Here is a 15,250-nt window from a genome sequence, read left to right as displayed (position 1 = left end):
CCTCGGTGGCCGCCAGCCTTGGGGAGAGGCATTTCCGATCCACCAGAAAACCCTTCCCTGCTTTCTGTGCTCTGTAGTGCGCAGTCCCTTTAGAGGAGGGTGCGGGATGGTCTCGAACCTGCTGTTTGCACTCGCCCGGCTGGTGGGGGCTCGGAGCTGCTGGGTCTGATTTATGCAGCGGGCGGGAGCACCGAGCAGCTCCCCGGCAGAGCCAGCTGGAGAGGGCTGGCCGTTGCGGCCGGCTGCGGGGGAAGATGTGCCCTTGGAAATAACTGATGGAGATGGGGACTGCAGCGCGTGGCTGCGCAGGGAAGCACGGAGGGGCAAGGCTTCCAGAAGCAGCGCCAGCGAGGGAGCCAAACGTGAGGGACTTTGCTGCTGACGTTACGTGGCAATGGGTTGCGATAGCGACAGGCTCTTGCTGGGTCCAGCTGGTGACCGCCGTGCTGGAGCCGATGTCCTTGCTGCCTTGGTGCTCTGAGCGCGTGGGCTGCTGAGCGGGGCTGGGAGCAGCGCCCTCCGGGGTGATGAGCCACTCGTGGGCACCCGTTGTTCTCCTAGGAGCAGCACATGGTGGGCTTTTGCTGTGTCTCTTGCTGCTGCTCTCATTTTTGGCTGGAGACCTCTTCTCTGGGATTAATGCTGGCACTGCCGAGCTGCTGGAGCGTCAAGGCCGGAGACACGTGGTGGAGGTTTTAAGAAGGGAGCACAGCAAAGAGCCCCAAAAGGTGTCTGAGCAGTATCAGCTGCAGCTTAGACTACACCAGATTACAGGTAGGCCAGAAATGTGAGCTTGGCCGGCTGCTAAATCCAGGATGGATCCAGCGCGGGGCTCAGGCCTTGCCGATCCGTACTCAGCGGCGGCCCTTGGCCAGGTGCCTGTGGCCTGGGCATGGTGGGGCCGTGGCCACTGCCCCTGACCCGGCTCGGCGTGGGCCAGCCGCCCCGCTGCGGCTCCCTCCCGCTGAGGTCCTCGACGGAGTTTGCAGCCCCGGCCCCCACGAGCATTGCAGGCAGCCAGGCCGCGGCCGCGTTGTGCGAAGTGCAGGGCAGGCTGCGGTGCGGCGGGCCGAGACAGGACTGTCTCACCTGCCGCAGGCACTCCTGCCTCCGCGTGCAGCCTCGTGGAGCGGGCCGCCCCAGCAGCTTGTGTCCTGGAATAACGGAGCTGCTCTGGAGCCGGGCGCCTCGGCCATGCTGCCGCCTCCCGGGTGGACGTGAGGTGCTGCGTGAAGCGCCTGCGGCCTGCTGGAGCGGCGGCGTGGCCAGCCCCACATGGCGCCTCCTGTGCTGGGCCCGAGGAGCTGGGGGGGTGTGCAGCGCTGCCCCAGGCAGCGGCCGGGCCTGCCGCGCAGGCCGGAAGAGGAGAAGGGCCGCAGGAAAGGCGGTCGCGGGAGGGCGTGAGATAAAGCCGCCGGGCTGCTTTATCTCACATCCTCCCGTTCGATGCTTTTCCTGCCGCGTTCCCCTTCTGGCCCCGGCAGCTTTTGTCATGAAGGTGTGACCTGGCCTCGTGCTGCTGCCGCGAGTGGGCCCGGGCCCCGCGGCTCCCCGTCCCGTCCAGTCCCATCCCGTCGGGGGAGTTGCCTCCTGTCCCCAGCCTGCCGCAGCCTGGCCGGAGCCCTTCCCCGCACACGGGGCTCCCATGGGCCAGCGTTGGGGAAGGGCAGCATGTCCTGCCATGGCGCCCTCCCTCCCTCCTTCCCTCCCCGGGGGAATTTGAGAGCTGCGGGCTGGAACCCGAGTGCTGCATCGATTCATGCTGCCTCTTAAATCCCACAGCAGCTGAAGCAAGCGGTTTTAGCGCAAGGGTGGGGGTGTTTCTCTCTGCCAGCGAGCTCGTCTCCTGCGTCTGGGCGAGGTGGGCTGCCTTCCTGTTGCAGTAATGTGGTGTTTGGCTTGGGCTTCTTGCCCTTCGTAAGCGTCTAACGGCAGTGGGGCGGGCGCCGTGCCTCGGCCAGCGCTCCCTGCCACCTCGCCAGGACGAGGGACGAGGTCACTGCGGCCGGAGAGCGCGTGGGCGGCCGCGAGCTCTGCAGGCTGCTGTGTGGCCGCTGCTCCCCAGCTGCGTCCCCGTGGTGCCCCGGGGCAGAGCTGGGAGGACCCACGGGAGCCCCGGGAGCTGGCAGGATGATGTTGGGGTGGCAGGGGCAGCCCTCCATTGGGTCAGGAGGTCTCCGGCCACAGTGCCCTCCCCCAGCGCCTGCTGGGGTGGGGACGTGGGTTCCTGCTCTGCTAAGCCCTGGAGCTTTTCTCCTCTAAAGCCTGATTACTCCGGCGGTGCCTGTGCGTGCGTGCGTGCTCGGCAGGGGAGGAGGAGGAATTTCACAACAACAAGTGTTTGTGGCCACACTGGGCCCAGCTGCCCCAGAGCTGCCCCTGGGTCCCACAGCGTCGCCTGCTGCGCAGGAGGAAAACGTGCCCAGAGCGCAGGGGCACCTTCAGCACCGTCCTCCTGCGCCCTGGCCAATGTACCCCCCGGCCATTGGGGCCGGTGCGGGCGGGAAGGCGCTGGGCCCCGGCTTTGGCCGGAGCACTCAGAGCTGGGCCTAGTGGGTGGGTGCTGGAGCACGTGTGAGTGGCAGGTTGGGGGCTCCATTGCAGGAAGCACTGAGGCCTGCCTCAATTTTCTGCTTGTTTATGTTGGAGCGGAGAGGAGGAGTCTCTGTCATGCTTGCTCCTTAATATTTCCGTGTTCACGAGACCAGAAAATAAAAATCAGTAGGTGTCTGTAGCCCCTGCTTGGCCTTGGGGCGCTGGGTGCCTTGCGCCACCTGGCCAGGCACACGGCTCCATCCCTCCCTCTCCCGCGTGGGCGGCTGCAGACCCGGCTCCAGCAGCAACGCGAGCAGGGGGTGAGGACCCTGTGGTGAGGAGGAAGACAGGCAGAGCTGGCCTGAGGCGGGGGAGAGCTGCTCCGGGCACCCTGTGGGGCCCGGTGCCTGCCTCGGCGGCAGGAGGGGAGCCCCATGCCCGCAGCCCCTTCCGGTGCCGGGGCTGCCGCCACTGGAGCGGAGCGGAGCCAAGGAGCCCTGTGACTTCCCTGCGAGCTTCGTCCTCAGGGGGAGGAGAGCTGGGCACAGAGAGCTTTGAAACTGCAGAGTGACATTGCTCCCAGGCCCGGACTTCCTTTGTAACCCCCCGATTTCTGTCTGGATGGCGACCCTTTTAAAGAGCAGCGGAACGGATCTCCACCGAGGTCCGTTCCCTGGAGTTTCTTTGTTCGTGGCGCTGAGACTTTCATTGCAGGGGGAGGAAGAGCTGCTTTGAAAAGCCTGTTTGCTCTTGCCAGTACTAACTCTCTTTTATTTTCTACTTCCAGAGCCGTATGTTTTGTATCAGAGCCGCAGACTATGTCTTTGCACTGAAATTGCACTGAAGACCTTTGCAGCCGACCTTGGAGGATACGCCCCGTTCATGAGCGTTCCTATTTAAGCTTTCTCCGGTGGCTGGTGTGTTGGTGCTGCGAGAGGGGCTTTGGGTGTCTTTTGCTTTGGTTTTGGGGTTTTTTTTTTGGTTGGGAATTGCTGTTTCGCTCTGTGCACCATGTCGAATTCGGGCTCCCACCAAGACACTGGGAACAAGCCAGACACGTTGGAAAAAAATAACCAAGATGACCCTCAACCCCCTGTGAACTCCGAGAGGAGGAACAAAAGTGGAATAATAAGTGAACCTTTGAACAAAAGTCTTAAGAAGTCCCGTCCACTCTCCCACTATTCCACCTTTGGTAGCAGCAGCTTGATAAGCGAACATTCAGAGAAAGGCACCTCCTTAACTAATGGCAATGAAGCAACTGTGGATAAAAGTAATTCTACCTCAAAGCACAAAAACATCTCTAGTATGCTGAGCAAATTAGACAGGGTGTCAGAAATCTCCTCAGAAGGACAGAACGCCCTACAACAGTTTGCTCAGTCGACAGAAATGCTCAAAAGAGTGGTACAGGAGCATATTCCTCTAGCAAGCGACCATGGGACTGGTATCTCTGATATGGAGGCGGTCTCAGCTGCAGAGACAATGAACAGCCCCTCTGATTTTCCTTACCTGGGGGCTTTTCCCATCAACCCAGGCCTTTTCATTATGACCCCCGCTGGCGTGTTTCTGGCAGAGAGCGCGCTCCATATGGCTGGCTTGGCAGAGTATCCAATGCAGAATGAATTGGCATCTGCCATCAATTCGGGGAAAAAGAAACGGAAAAGATGTGGCATGTGCCCGCCCTGCCGAAGACGGATAAACTGCGAGCAGTGCAGCAGTTGTAGGAATCGCAAAACTGGCCACCAGATTTGCAAATTTCGAAAATGTGAAGAACTCAAAAAGAAGCCTTCTGCAGCACTGGAGGTAACCGGCCCCTGTCAGGCACCCTAACCCTTCTCTTGGGCTGCTCTCCTGGGTATGGATCTTGCCCTAGATAATAAAACACCTGGTACTTCTTACTTTTTTTTTTTTCCTTTTCCCTTACCAGTTCTCACCATAATAAGTCGTCTGCTTTGTCCTGTGCCCCCAGGCCCCAACCCTCCCTCACATACTGGCGTGGTTCCGAGTACGCATGGGTTGCTGGTGGCCCCGTGTGTGCTCGAGTCTGGGATCCCTTTTGTACTTGTCTGCAATAGAGAGTTTCTGTTGCTGAACTCCTGCTTGAGTTTCACCGTTCGTGGCCTTCCACGAAGGGCCTGTGGCTCTCCACTGTCCCTAACCAAAGAGCAGTTTCTAACCTGCTGAGGGATTCAAAGTCCTTCTAGGGTAGAGCTTGTGAGTAGCTGGTGGTGGCTGTGAAGTCAGTGTTCCTGGTGCCCCTGGATCTCAGGTCCCTTAGCTCACGTGCTGTTGCAAATGGGAGAGAAGAAGCCCATGGTTTTAGGGTGGGAAGTGGTTGTGGAATGCGCTCTTGGCCGTTGTTGAAGATGCAGAAATGGCTGGAGCCCTCGGCAGTGTCTGTTGTGCAAGGGCAGCTTGAGGGCTCCCAGGACTAAGGTCTGATCGTGGCTCTATCACTGTGAATCCATGAGGAGATTCATTGGATTGCCTTTGGGAGACCCAAGTGCACTGTGTGTATCCTTGGAGATGCCAGGAGGCCCCCTGCTCCAGCTGAATTCACTGAGAACAGAGGCTGCTCTGCACTCTGCAGAGTGAGGCCTTTGGTCATCTTTGGACTCTAACTGAGGTCTGTGGGGACTGCGTCACCACAGGGTTGTTGGGCTTGGCCTCAGAAGCTGCTGCAAATTGTCCTGCCAGGTTAGGGTGCTGACTTGCTAAAATTGCCGAGGAAGGTGCATTATTAATGTGGGGAAGTCATCAGATATGAGTGAAACTCAACCGGAGCCTTGCAGGTGGTTTCCGTCAGCGTGAGGCAAGTGAGAGCCTGGCACCAGGGCGTGCTGGGCCGTGCGGCGTGGTGTTAGGGGTGGGGTGTGGGCACTGCTCCCCGCGCTGCTCGGGGCCAGCTCCTTCCTGTGTGTCCGCTCTGCATTGCTTTTAGTCTGGGTTTGATTTTCCCGGGAGCTACTCCTGCATGTGAGCACCTCTCGCTCCTCTTCCTGCTGGCGAACGCATCCGCAAAACTGGGGAAAATTAAGAAAATCACCCTGACATCAGCTGGAATGCACATGCTGCTGCGAGGGCATCGTCGATCCTCTGACATCTTCCCTAAGAGATAACCCACTGTTTTCTTAAGCACGTTCTACATTTTCAATTAGCATTGGCTCTGAATGAATAGTGAAGGGGAAAAAAAAATCTATTTGGGCGGTGGGGATGAGGAAAGTGGGACTGTGTCTTTCAAAAACCGCTGTATTGCTAAATTATATTCTTGTTCTAATTTGCTGAGTCAGTGATCTGGAAAAAGGGAGAAAGGAAAAAAAAGTTCATCTCTTCCGAAGAGTCCTAAAACAGGTCAATAGAATCACAGCTCGCATCAGCCTGTGGAGCCGCTCCTTTCTCCCCGGCATTACGCGAGTTATGGGGACATTAAATAGCACGGGGAACCCATGAAACGATCACCCCGTTGATTTGTTTCTCCATTCTGTGGCTGGCTGAGCAATTGGAGCCACTGAAATTGGGCTTTTAATTTGATAGCGTTTGGGGGCCCCGGAGAGGACAGGTCACTTTGCTTTCTGAGGGGATCTGCAAGAATGTTTAAGCCAAGCTGGTGCTCCATGAGGAATCGGCCGCCTGGGCAGACACAGGTCGCCTTGAGATGTTGCAGGCTTTTCCATCAGAACAGATACTCAAAGGCTGTGTATTTTGGGCTGCTATTTTAGGATATCTCTTCATGCTGCGTGTTGACCTAGGTAAAGTTAAGCTACTTTGTGATTGTACAACGAGATGCGGGGAGAGAGCCACACTGGGACCCCCTCTGATGTCCCAAGGACATCAGTGTTTCTGAGCAGGCCGTTAGGTCTCACCTCACATCATCTTCCAGCCTTGGCCTTGCATTGCTTTTGGCCCCCGTTAGTGCTGCCATTCGAGCTGCTGCTCCCTGCTCCGCTGTGGAAACGCCGTCTCGAGGCACTTCCTGGGGAGCAGAGGTGCTGGCCACAGAGGTGGTCAGTCGGGAAGCTTCGTGGTCATGGTGTCACATGAGCCAAGCTTTAGTGTTAGGGGCAGAGCAAGATACCCTTGGATGGCCATTTATATGTGACTGCAGAACTCGTGCTTTCCTTGAAGTGTTGTCTACCCTACAGGTGGGGTACTGTGCCAGAGTGGGGCAGGAGAGGAGCACCCAGCGCCCCACAGCCAGGCTGTGCCAGTGTGCCAGCCGCATGTGCTGAGAGGAGCTGGGGGAGGGGCTGCAGCTGTGATTAAACATTGATCTGAAATCAAGCAGTAAAAAAAAATAGAATTAAACCTTTATGGCAGCATAAAAAACAGGCTAAATCCCAGTACCGCTGTTAGGCTTTATCTGTCCATCTAAAGAGCCTGAAGAACCAATCGCCACTGGTGTCCTGGAGCAGTGGCTGCTGAGGCTGGAGAGGCACCTCAAGCAGGCAGCAGCCCGCCCCTGTGCCAGCCAGGCTCCTCCGGGCTCTGCCAGCCCCGGCAGCTCTAGGTAGTGCTGCACAGTCTGCCGTCCAAGCCTGGACTGGTAGCCCTGGACTTACATCCAGAGCAGAAGTCCACATGAAGGCTGCGAGTAGTGGGGATTTTACTCAGCAGAGCTGTCCTCCACCTGGAGTGGCACCTCGGAAGTGCCTGGTGCTGCCCTGCCCCAGCTGAGAGGGTTGTTGCTGCGTTGCATGGCCAAGGCAGAATCCACATGAGCTAGTTGTCCATCCCTCCTTAATAATGAAGAGAGAGAGATGACTCTTTCAGGCATCTGCTTTCAGACGCGTTAGACATGAGAAGCTCCCTCATGTCTCATTCCTCTCTCTTACTCGGATGTGGACATCTCTGTTTGGGTAGATGGCTCTTGCCTGTGAGTCTGTTGCTCTCTGTCTCCATGGGTTCCATGTTCGGGCTTTTTAAGAGATCTGAGCTGGAAGAGCATGAGAGGACGCACCGTGTTGTAGCTCCTTGTCTCAGCACAACTGTTGGCCAGGAGCACTTGTCTCTTCTCAGGTATTAAGTTACAAACGTGAGACCATTGGGAAACTGTGACACCTGCAGCTCCCTGCACACTGGCCTCCCTACCTCAATTCGTTCTGTAAGTCAGAGAGGCACTGGGAGCAGGAGAAAGTTCGACCCAGCCTACCGGCACCCCATGCTGTTATCTCCCATCCACTCCTTACCTATGCCCAAGCCTCAAATCTGGGTGTCCATGGACGTGAGCACTTTGGGGTACCTTCTGTGTCAGTGTACAGGAGAGTCACTGTCCTGATTACTCAGATGTCCTGCATCTATCTTGACCCAACAGAAGGACCAAAGAAGAGCCCAGCTGGCTCCTGAGGGGGTTAATGACCTTCATGTGGCCATGTTATGGTCTTTAGGGCAGGACAAACATCTCCATGGGCCCGGTATGGCACACACATGTAGTAAGCTGTCTCAGGGAGCTAGTGTGCTCCTTAGGACCATAGCCCTTAGTGCCTGAAACCTCTCCCAAAGTTGGCTGCTCCTGGGGTGTATCTCTCCTCCTGCAGGTTCCCAACTCATTGCTTGGGGCAGTATAAGAAGAATAACCCTGAAAGCTGCTGGGCTATCTAATCTCACATCCAATCTCACATCCTTTTGGGACATAGTGCCGTACTCCTCCAGTTTAAGCCTGTCCCAGAGTGTTTGGAGCTTGGAGGGTTTCTCTTGGAGAAGCAGCGCTAAGGACACTTGTCATCCTTCGGTGGCCAAAGCACTGAAGCTGGGGTGCACCCTGGTATTTTGTAGGTTGTGTTAAGTCTTGAGCATTTCAGAGAAACTGTTAGCTCCCCATGGCTTTCTTTTGGCCAGGAGTTCAGGATGGGGTGGAAATGGGGATATCTTCACCAAGGTTTCATTCCCTTGGTCATGTAAATGTTGCTCTGGCATCTCCATCCAGCTGGGAAAACATCCCACCTCCTCCTTCTGGGTTGTCTTATCTTCCCACCAGAGTAGGACAGAGCATCTCTCTTTCAAGGCCTTTGGCTCCCATGAGTTCCCTCGTACTCCCTATACTGAAGGTGCCTTCAAAGAGGTTCTTTGGTATCAGGCACTTAGTCAAATGCAAGATTGAGCTGATAGAGTCTGGAGCAAGTTGCTGTCCATCTTCATCCCTCTTCCCTCCATGCAGCGAGTTGCTGAAAGGTCCATTGGGGTGCCCAGATTTGGCCTGCAGGGGAGAGAGGTGTTTGTCAGGGCTCCTGATCAGGTGTCCCGCTGGTGTGGGAGGGCATTAGAGCCTGTGTGTCCTCCCAGATTTCAGTATGGGGCTGTGTGGTCCCACCAGGACATGGCTTGCCGGTAGGTTAGCAGCTCCCTGGGATCTGGTTGTGAGCAGCGGAGCCCTGGACCGTTCCTGGATGAGGGATGCTGTTGACTTTCTTTGCAAGAGTACATGGAAGCGGTGAGGTTAGGAGAGAGGAGAGTTTCCAAGAGTCCTGAGGTGGGAGGCTAACCGTTAAATCCTGCTGCAGCTGCTAGCCCAAGCTACGTGATCTCTCTCCATGCCTCAGTTTCTCTACCTGATATCCTTGTAAGCAGATCTGCTGGCTGGGCCGGGAAGAGGTGTTTGAGCAAGGCAGCTGTGTCCCAGGATGAGTTGTGGTGCCTTGGGGCCCTCTTGGTTGTGCGTGCGGGGTGGGATCCAGACTGAACTGTGAAGTGCAGAGCTCCTCACGTGCTGCGTGTGATCTGTCCATTTTGCCCCCACGGCTGAGTCACCAGGGTCTGAGCCTGACCCACGGGTGCACTCCTTGGCAATTTCTCTGTCATTTTTTTGATGTTCTCAAGTGCAGGGGAGGTCCAGGCTGGGCTGTCAACACCGGGAGCGAGGGAGGTCACCTTGCCGTGCCAGGCTCTGCTGGAAAGGCCGTGCCCTGCCGCTGCGGTGGCGGCTTGCTGCAGCCCGGCCATTGTGCTCGCTATCGGCTGGAGGGGAAGTCGGAGGCTGTGCCATTGTGTCTGGCGCGGCGAGGGGACAGCAGGAACAATTGCAGAGCTGTTTTTCCAGATGCCCTTTGAGGAGCGAGTGTTCCCACTGCCTCCTTGTTGTCGCTACATTGTGACGTAGCAAGACCCTTCAGTGGTAGACCCGCAGCTTGGCGAGGCCCCTGTCGGCATGAGTTTGTTTGGTCTCGTCTCAGCCCTCAGCAGGCTCCTGCTCAGCTCACCTAGCCAGAGACCGTGGCCCCGGAGAAAAGCTGGGTCAGGTGCTAGGAGCTCTCTAGAGTTGGGGCTGTCCTTGTGGGTGGCTGGAGAGGGGGCTGCTGCCTAATGGCCCTAGTGGCCCTTGGCCAGGAAGACGAAGGCAGGGTACTCGCCTCCAGCTTGCTTTCCTCCGTTTTGGCTGGGGGCACGAAGCGCCGTGCTTCACCCATTCCTTGTGCCCGTGGCGCAGAAGCAACTCTGAGGGCACCCTCTTGCCTGCCCCCTCGGTGGGTGACGGATGGGAGCCCCTGGAGGCGCCGTATTGCCACTGCGCGCTGCCGCATGCACGCGCTCTCCAAGGCAAGGCCGTTGCTGCTGCGGGAGGGCATCATTCCCTTTGCACAGTGCTCAGGGGCAGGTGTCTAGGCAGGCCGTGGGGAGGTGCAGCGTGAAAGCGGGTGCTCGACACCCATAGGTGCACCAGGTGGCCATGCCGGGGTGTCCTGTGAGCAGGGGGTGGGAGAAGACCTGTGTTGGTGGCGGACCTCCATCCTGCTCGCCCCGCCAGCCCCTGCAGGGAGAGGCGCCGTGTCTGAGGCATGAGGTGCAGAGCTCCTCGTGCCCCGCTCAGTGCTGGGGCTCACCCTGGGTGAGCCCAGGCTCCCTCCCAAAGGTGCTCAGCACCTGCAGTCCCCAGTCCTGCCCAGCAGCACCCTTGGTCTGGGAGCTCCTCATTGCCGCCAGTTGGAAACACGGTGCACAGCCCCGTGCGGGGCAGGGGAGGCTGAGCCGGGCCGGGCTGGGGCGCCAGGCCGGGCTGGGGCGCCGGCAGCAGCTTACGTGCCAGGCGAGGCCCTGCACCGGGGCTTTGTGTGACGGCGCCGGCAGTGCCGAGGCCGGCCTAATGCCTCGTGCCAAGCGGTTCAGTGGCGGGGCAGGGCGGGCGGGCGCCGGGTCGTGGTACGGCGAGGCACCGTGAGCTCCTTAGCGGGGTGGATCCCTTTGTGCGGCCGCCAGTGGGTGGACAAAGTGGCGGCTTAGGCTGCGGGCCGAGCTGCCGGCCGTGCACGGGGGGCCACAGCCGCCGCCAAGAATACAGCATTGTGCTCCTGCCGGAGCCGCCACGTCCCGCAGATCACGGCGACCCCCACAGCCCGAGGCGGGTTTCGCCTTGGCCGAAGCATGGGCGCTTCCCACCCTTGGCCCCGCCGAGTGCGAAAGCCGCCGCGGAGCCTGCGACGTGGGGGCTGGGCTGAGCCGACGGGGCTCTCGGAGCGGTCGCCTGCTGCTTTTACTTAGCCGCCTTTAATCAACTTAGCACCAATAATATTAGCGGCACTGCCCGCTAATACCTGTTTGACGAGGCTCCTGCACGTAAACAAGGCTGTCCTGGGGGCTCCTGAGCTGGGACCAGTAAATCCCGAGGCCCAACCATCCCCCTCCAAACCCGAGGCGGCCCCGGGGAGCAGCCAGGAAGGATCCCTCCTTCCCCCAAGCAGCTGCGGCGTGGACTCTGCTCGCGCCCACCTAACGCCTCGTCCCTTCTCTGTCTTGTTCCCTCCTCCTTCCCCTGTCTCTCTTCCTTTCCAGAAGGTGATGCTTCCTACAGGAGCTGCGTTCAGATGGTTTCAGTAGGAACGGGAATCCCAAAGCTCTGTCATCCAAGTGCAATGTCACTGCTTGCTTGTGTTGTCTCAGGCAAGGGATTTTTTGGCTGAAATGAATGGATGCACCTGTGTCTCTTTAGAACCAAAAATATTTTCTCGCAAAATTTCATTCCTGTTTTTATAATTTTTTTTTTGCGTTTGTTTAACATCCTCGAGTCCTAGTCAGACATTTAACTGCTTTTCAAATAAAATAATTAAAAGAAAAAAACAATGGATCTGTAAAGTACCAAGACTTAATAGACAGAGTATGGACAATCAGTTTCTTTCTGTGTTTTGGTGTTGATGTTGTTTATGTGTGAAAGATGCAGTACTTGTGTAGGGAATGTAAATTTACAGTAACCTTTTAAAATCTAGTTACTAATAAGCACTACTGTAATTTAGCACAGTTGTTTAATTGCACCCTCATTTATACTTTTTATTTGATTATTTCCCATCATACAATAGAGTGGATAGTTTCTAGAATGCCTCAACTTCATGTTTATAAATGAGAATATGTTTAAAGCGATGTAGTATCCCTTTTCCTAGCCATTCACGTATGTAAGTTTAACCAGCAAGAGGTTTGGTATAAAAGACGAAAGAAAACAATTGCTACGAAAACAGCGGTCCTTGAAAAAGGAAAACAAGAAGAAGAAGAAGAAGAAAAAAGGAAAACCATGTCATTGTTAGTTTATTAATGTAGAACAAGAAATACTGCATACAGATGAAAAAAAATCCTAATTGTAATGGTTTACTTCTAGAAGTCATTTTTGTAAACTTACTGAAGTTAAAATCAAAATAAAAATAATATTGCAGGACCTGTGCTGAAGCAGTTATGAAAAGTGATATTTCTCTTCTGTTCAAATCCCCGTCTCTCCAGCTCTCTCTACATCATTAAATTGAAATGCTGTTTGTAATGTTTTAGCGATCCAGGCTGTTTTTGTGAATAAAATGAATGCATGTTTTGTGTCATGATTTACAGCTTTGTTATTTCTCTCCATCCTCGTCTCAAGCAGTTCAGCGCCCCCCGCCACAATGGTGCCAGCGGCCGTGCCAGCCCCCTGTACGGGCAGCCCCTTGGCCCACCGGCGCCCCGCGGGGCTGTAGTCGCGCTCGCTGCCTCTCCTCTCCCCCATTGCATGCCAAGGGGCTGTGCGATGCCCCCAGAGCTGCCCCGGCGCTGGGCGAGCGCAGTGGGTGGCTGCAGTGTACCCTGCAGAGTGTGGGGCGACAGAAGCGGGGCAGAGCTCGGCCACAGCCCCGGGTCTCCCAACCCAGCGAGGTTGCACGTGGGAGATGGACACAAGGCCCCTCGGTGCCAGCCCGGGGCTGCCCAGCTGCCCCCGCAGGCTTGTGCCCCACTGCAAGCATGCGGGGAGCAGAACCTGCAGCTGCAGTGCTGCAGAACCTGCAGCTCTGGAGCTGCCTGCTGCTTCCCACCCCCGTCTCTCTGGGCTGCGTGAGCGGCCCCATCTCCGCCGTGGGAGCAGCTCTGCCTGGCCAGACTGACGCTGTGGGCACCCTCGGCCAGTCCTGGCATCCCAGCGAGGGGAACTTGGCAACGTAACCAAATCAAGACCAAGGATCGGCGTCGCCGGCTGACTCTGCATGTGTTTAATCCCGACGGTAGTGGGGATTAGCCAGGCCGGCATCTCCTGACAGGGATGTTCCACAGCTCGACCTGCCTGCAGTTTTACCATGCATGTGCTGTTTGCTTGGCTGTAAAGGAGAACAAGTAACGTGGTACAGCGGAACACGCTGAGAGCGGCTTTGTCGGGACAAGTACGAAATGAAAATGTAGAGAAAGAAACTCTTCCAGGTGAGTACGCTGCGGTGGCTGGGTGTGCGCTGAGACCACATGGCTGCTTTTCTGTGCTGTTTTTTTCCCACAGGTTTTTCTCCGCCCCGGGGCATCATGAACTTTCTGGGGCAGAGGGCTGCTGGACAGCGGACGGTGGTGTGGGGATCGCTGTGGAGGCCGTGGGGTGTCATGACATGCTGTCCACTGTCATGATGGTTTGGAAGGTGGACGATGTCGCGCTTCACAGCGGACGGTGTCACGTGTGAAGCCCATGGTGAGCAGAGACGAGTTGGCAGTGGCTGTGTCCATCTTGCCTGCACCTCCATGACATCCTGCACTGGCCCACCTCATCCTGGGAAGGTCCCAGGGTCTCCTGGGCCATGTGGCAGTGACATGGGGCCCCATCGTCACCAGGGCAAGAGGCCGATGTGACACGACGTGGCAGAGCTGGCCCCTGCCTCGTCAGGAGGAGGTAGCCAGAGGTCTTTGTCCCCAGCTCCAGCCAACATTGTGCCGGGCGAGTGCCCAGAGCGAGCATCTGCTCAGCAGATGTGCAGCCCCACAGGAGGGGACGGCAGGGAGGCCATGGAGGTACGTGGACTTCACGTGGCTCCCCTCGGTCCCTGCCAGGCAGGGACCTGCCAAGCCCCAGAGAAGGCAGCAATCACCGAGAAGTCCTCTGAAAGTCCTCAAGAAAAACATCCAGCAGCTCCGTCCCTGCCAGCTTTTCACTCGTGCCATCCAGCCACGTCCATTGGCAGCAGGCTGGTGCCAGGGGACAGGAGTTTCACGTGGGAACCTTCTCCCCAGGCGTGTCGCAAGCTGGGCAGCCTGGAGCCTGTGATGGATGGAGCTGAGCCAGGGTGGCAAGGGGCAGAGTGGTGACGGCAGAGGGGACGACGGAGCCTGAATACGGCTGCTCACCCGAGGCCCATTCTGCAGCGCAGCACACCGGGGTGCACGCACGTCCCGCACCAACCGCTCTGACACTGGTAAGTGTCCGCAGGGAGCAGACTCCCTGTTTGCACTGCTCGGGCAACAGCTGATATCACTTAGCGGTGGGGGGCAGGGTGTTGCTTAAGGTGAAAAACAGGCGTCTGCTGCTTTATGACAGCGGTTAGCACTGGGGACGGTGGCACTGAGGGTGGAATGGCCCCTTCCCAGGCCAGAAGTCCGGCCTGGGGAGGGCAGTGGGAAAGAGGACTGGCATGTGGCCCCATGCAGGCCTTTCCACTTGCGGCCTCTGTGCTTGTGGGGACAGGCAGCCCCCAGTTCCGGGAAGCCTTTGCCCACTGTCCCCAGCTGACTGGGCCGAGCCCTCCCATCACCCGCCAGCACTGGGGCTGCCGTGGGGGAGGAAATGCCCCCAGGCCAGTGACAGATGGGGCAGAGCCCAGAATGACTCCCCACCCTGGAGCCGTAATGCCCCCCACCCCGGCCTTGTCCCGGGCAAAACCTCACACTTTTGCCAGGCAGGACACTGAGACACCCCAAAACCCAGATGGCACTTGGACACCACAAAATGTGGCACCCTGTGGGCACAGAGTGCCGAGGGACAGGGCATCCCCAGTGGGGAACAGGAGAGGCCTCTGCCTGCTGCGAGGAACTGGCACGACTGTGCCCATGCAGGCGTGTGGGTGCTGCTAGGGGACGATGCTGCTGCAGTGGGAACACTCTCTGCTCACGCCTGTCTTCACACTGATAGTCCTCCTGCCCCTTCTGTGGGGTCTGGAGCTGGGAAGCAGCGACTGGCACCGCTCCCTGTGTCACAGTGGCCTGCCCAGCTCCTGGGCACCACCAGTCGTGCTGCCCTGTCAGGCACTGGCACCCCCAGTGCTCGTGTGCTCCTCAGCCGTGTGGGCACTGCCCCTGCTCCTGGCCTGAACACCACACTTGCACTTAGGGAAGTCCCAGCACCTCGGTGCCAGAGACAGCATGACTGGGTGCCCTGGGTGCTCACATGGGCTGCAGGTACTGACAGGGGATGTGGGAATTAACAAAGGATGTGGGCATTGGCAGGGGTCATGGGTGATAACCAGGGCACATGGGCGGTAGCAGAAGATGTGGATATTCATGGATCACCTGGGCTTTTGCAGGGAATGGA

The 15,250-nt window shown here is 57.6% G+C and overlaps 1 protein-coding gene across 1 annotated transcript in view; it reads left to right on the top strand.

Moving 5' to 3' along the window:
* CXXC5 (CXXC finger protein 5) overlaps window positions 1–12,320 on the top strand; it is a 52,698-nt gene extending 40,378 nt beyond the window's left edge. The window contains exons 2-3 of the mRNA XM_088522688.1: window positions 3,323–4,335; window positions 11,293–12,320. Coding sequence (XP_088378814.1) covers window positions 3,547–4,335; window positions 11,293–11,337 — 834 coding nt within the window. The 5' untranslated portion in view covers window positions 3,323–3,546 and the 3' untranslated portion in view covers window positions 11,338–12,320. The remainder of the gene's footprint in view (window positions 1–3,322; window positions 4,336–11,292) is intronic.
* The last annotated feature ends 2,930 nt before the right edge of the window (window positions 12,321–15,250 follow it).

The sequence above is a fragment of the Tinamus guttatus genome, unplaced genomic scaffold (genome assembly GCF_059628265.1).
Source record: "Tinamus guttatus ecotype Peru unplaced genomic scaffold, ASM5962826v1 Tinamus_guttatus_pri_ptg000155l, whole genome shotgun sequence".
Lineage (NCBI taxonomy): Eukaryota > Metazoa > Chordata > Aves > Tinamiformes > Tinamidae > Tinamus > Tinamus guttatus.
This window is presented reverse-complemented; position numbering and strand designations above follow the sequence as displayed.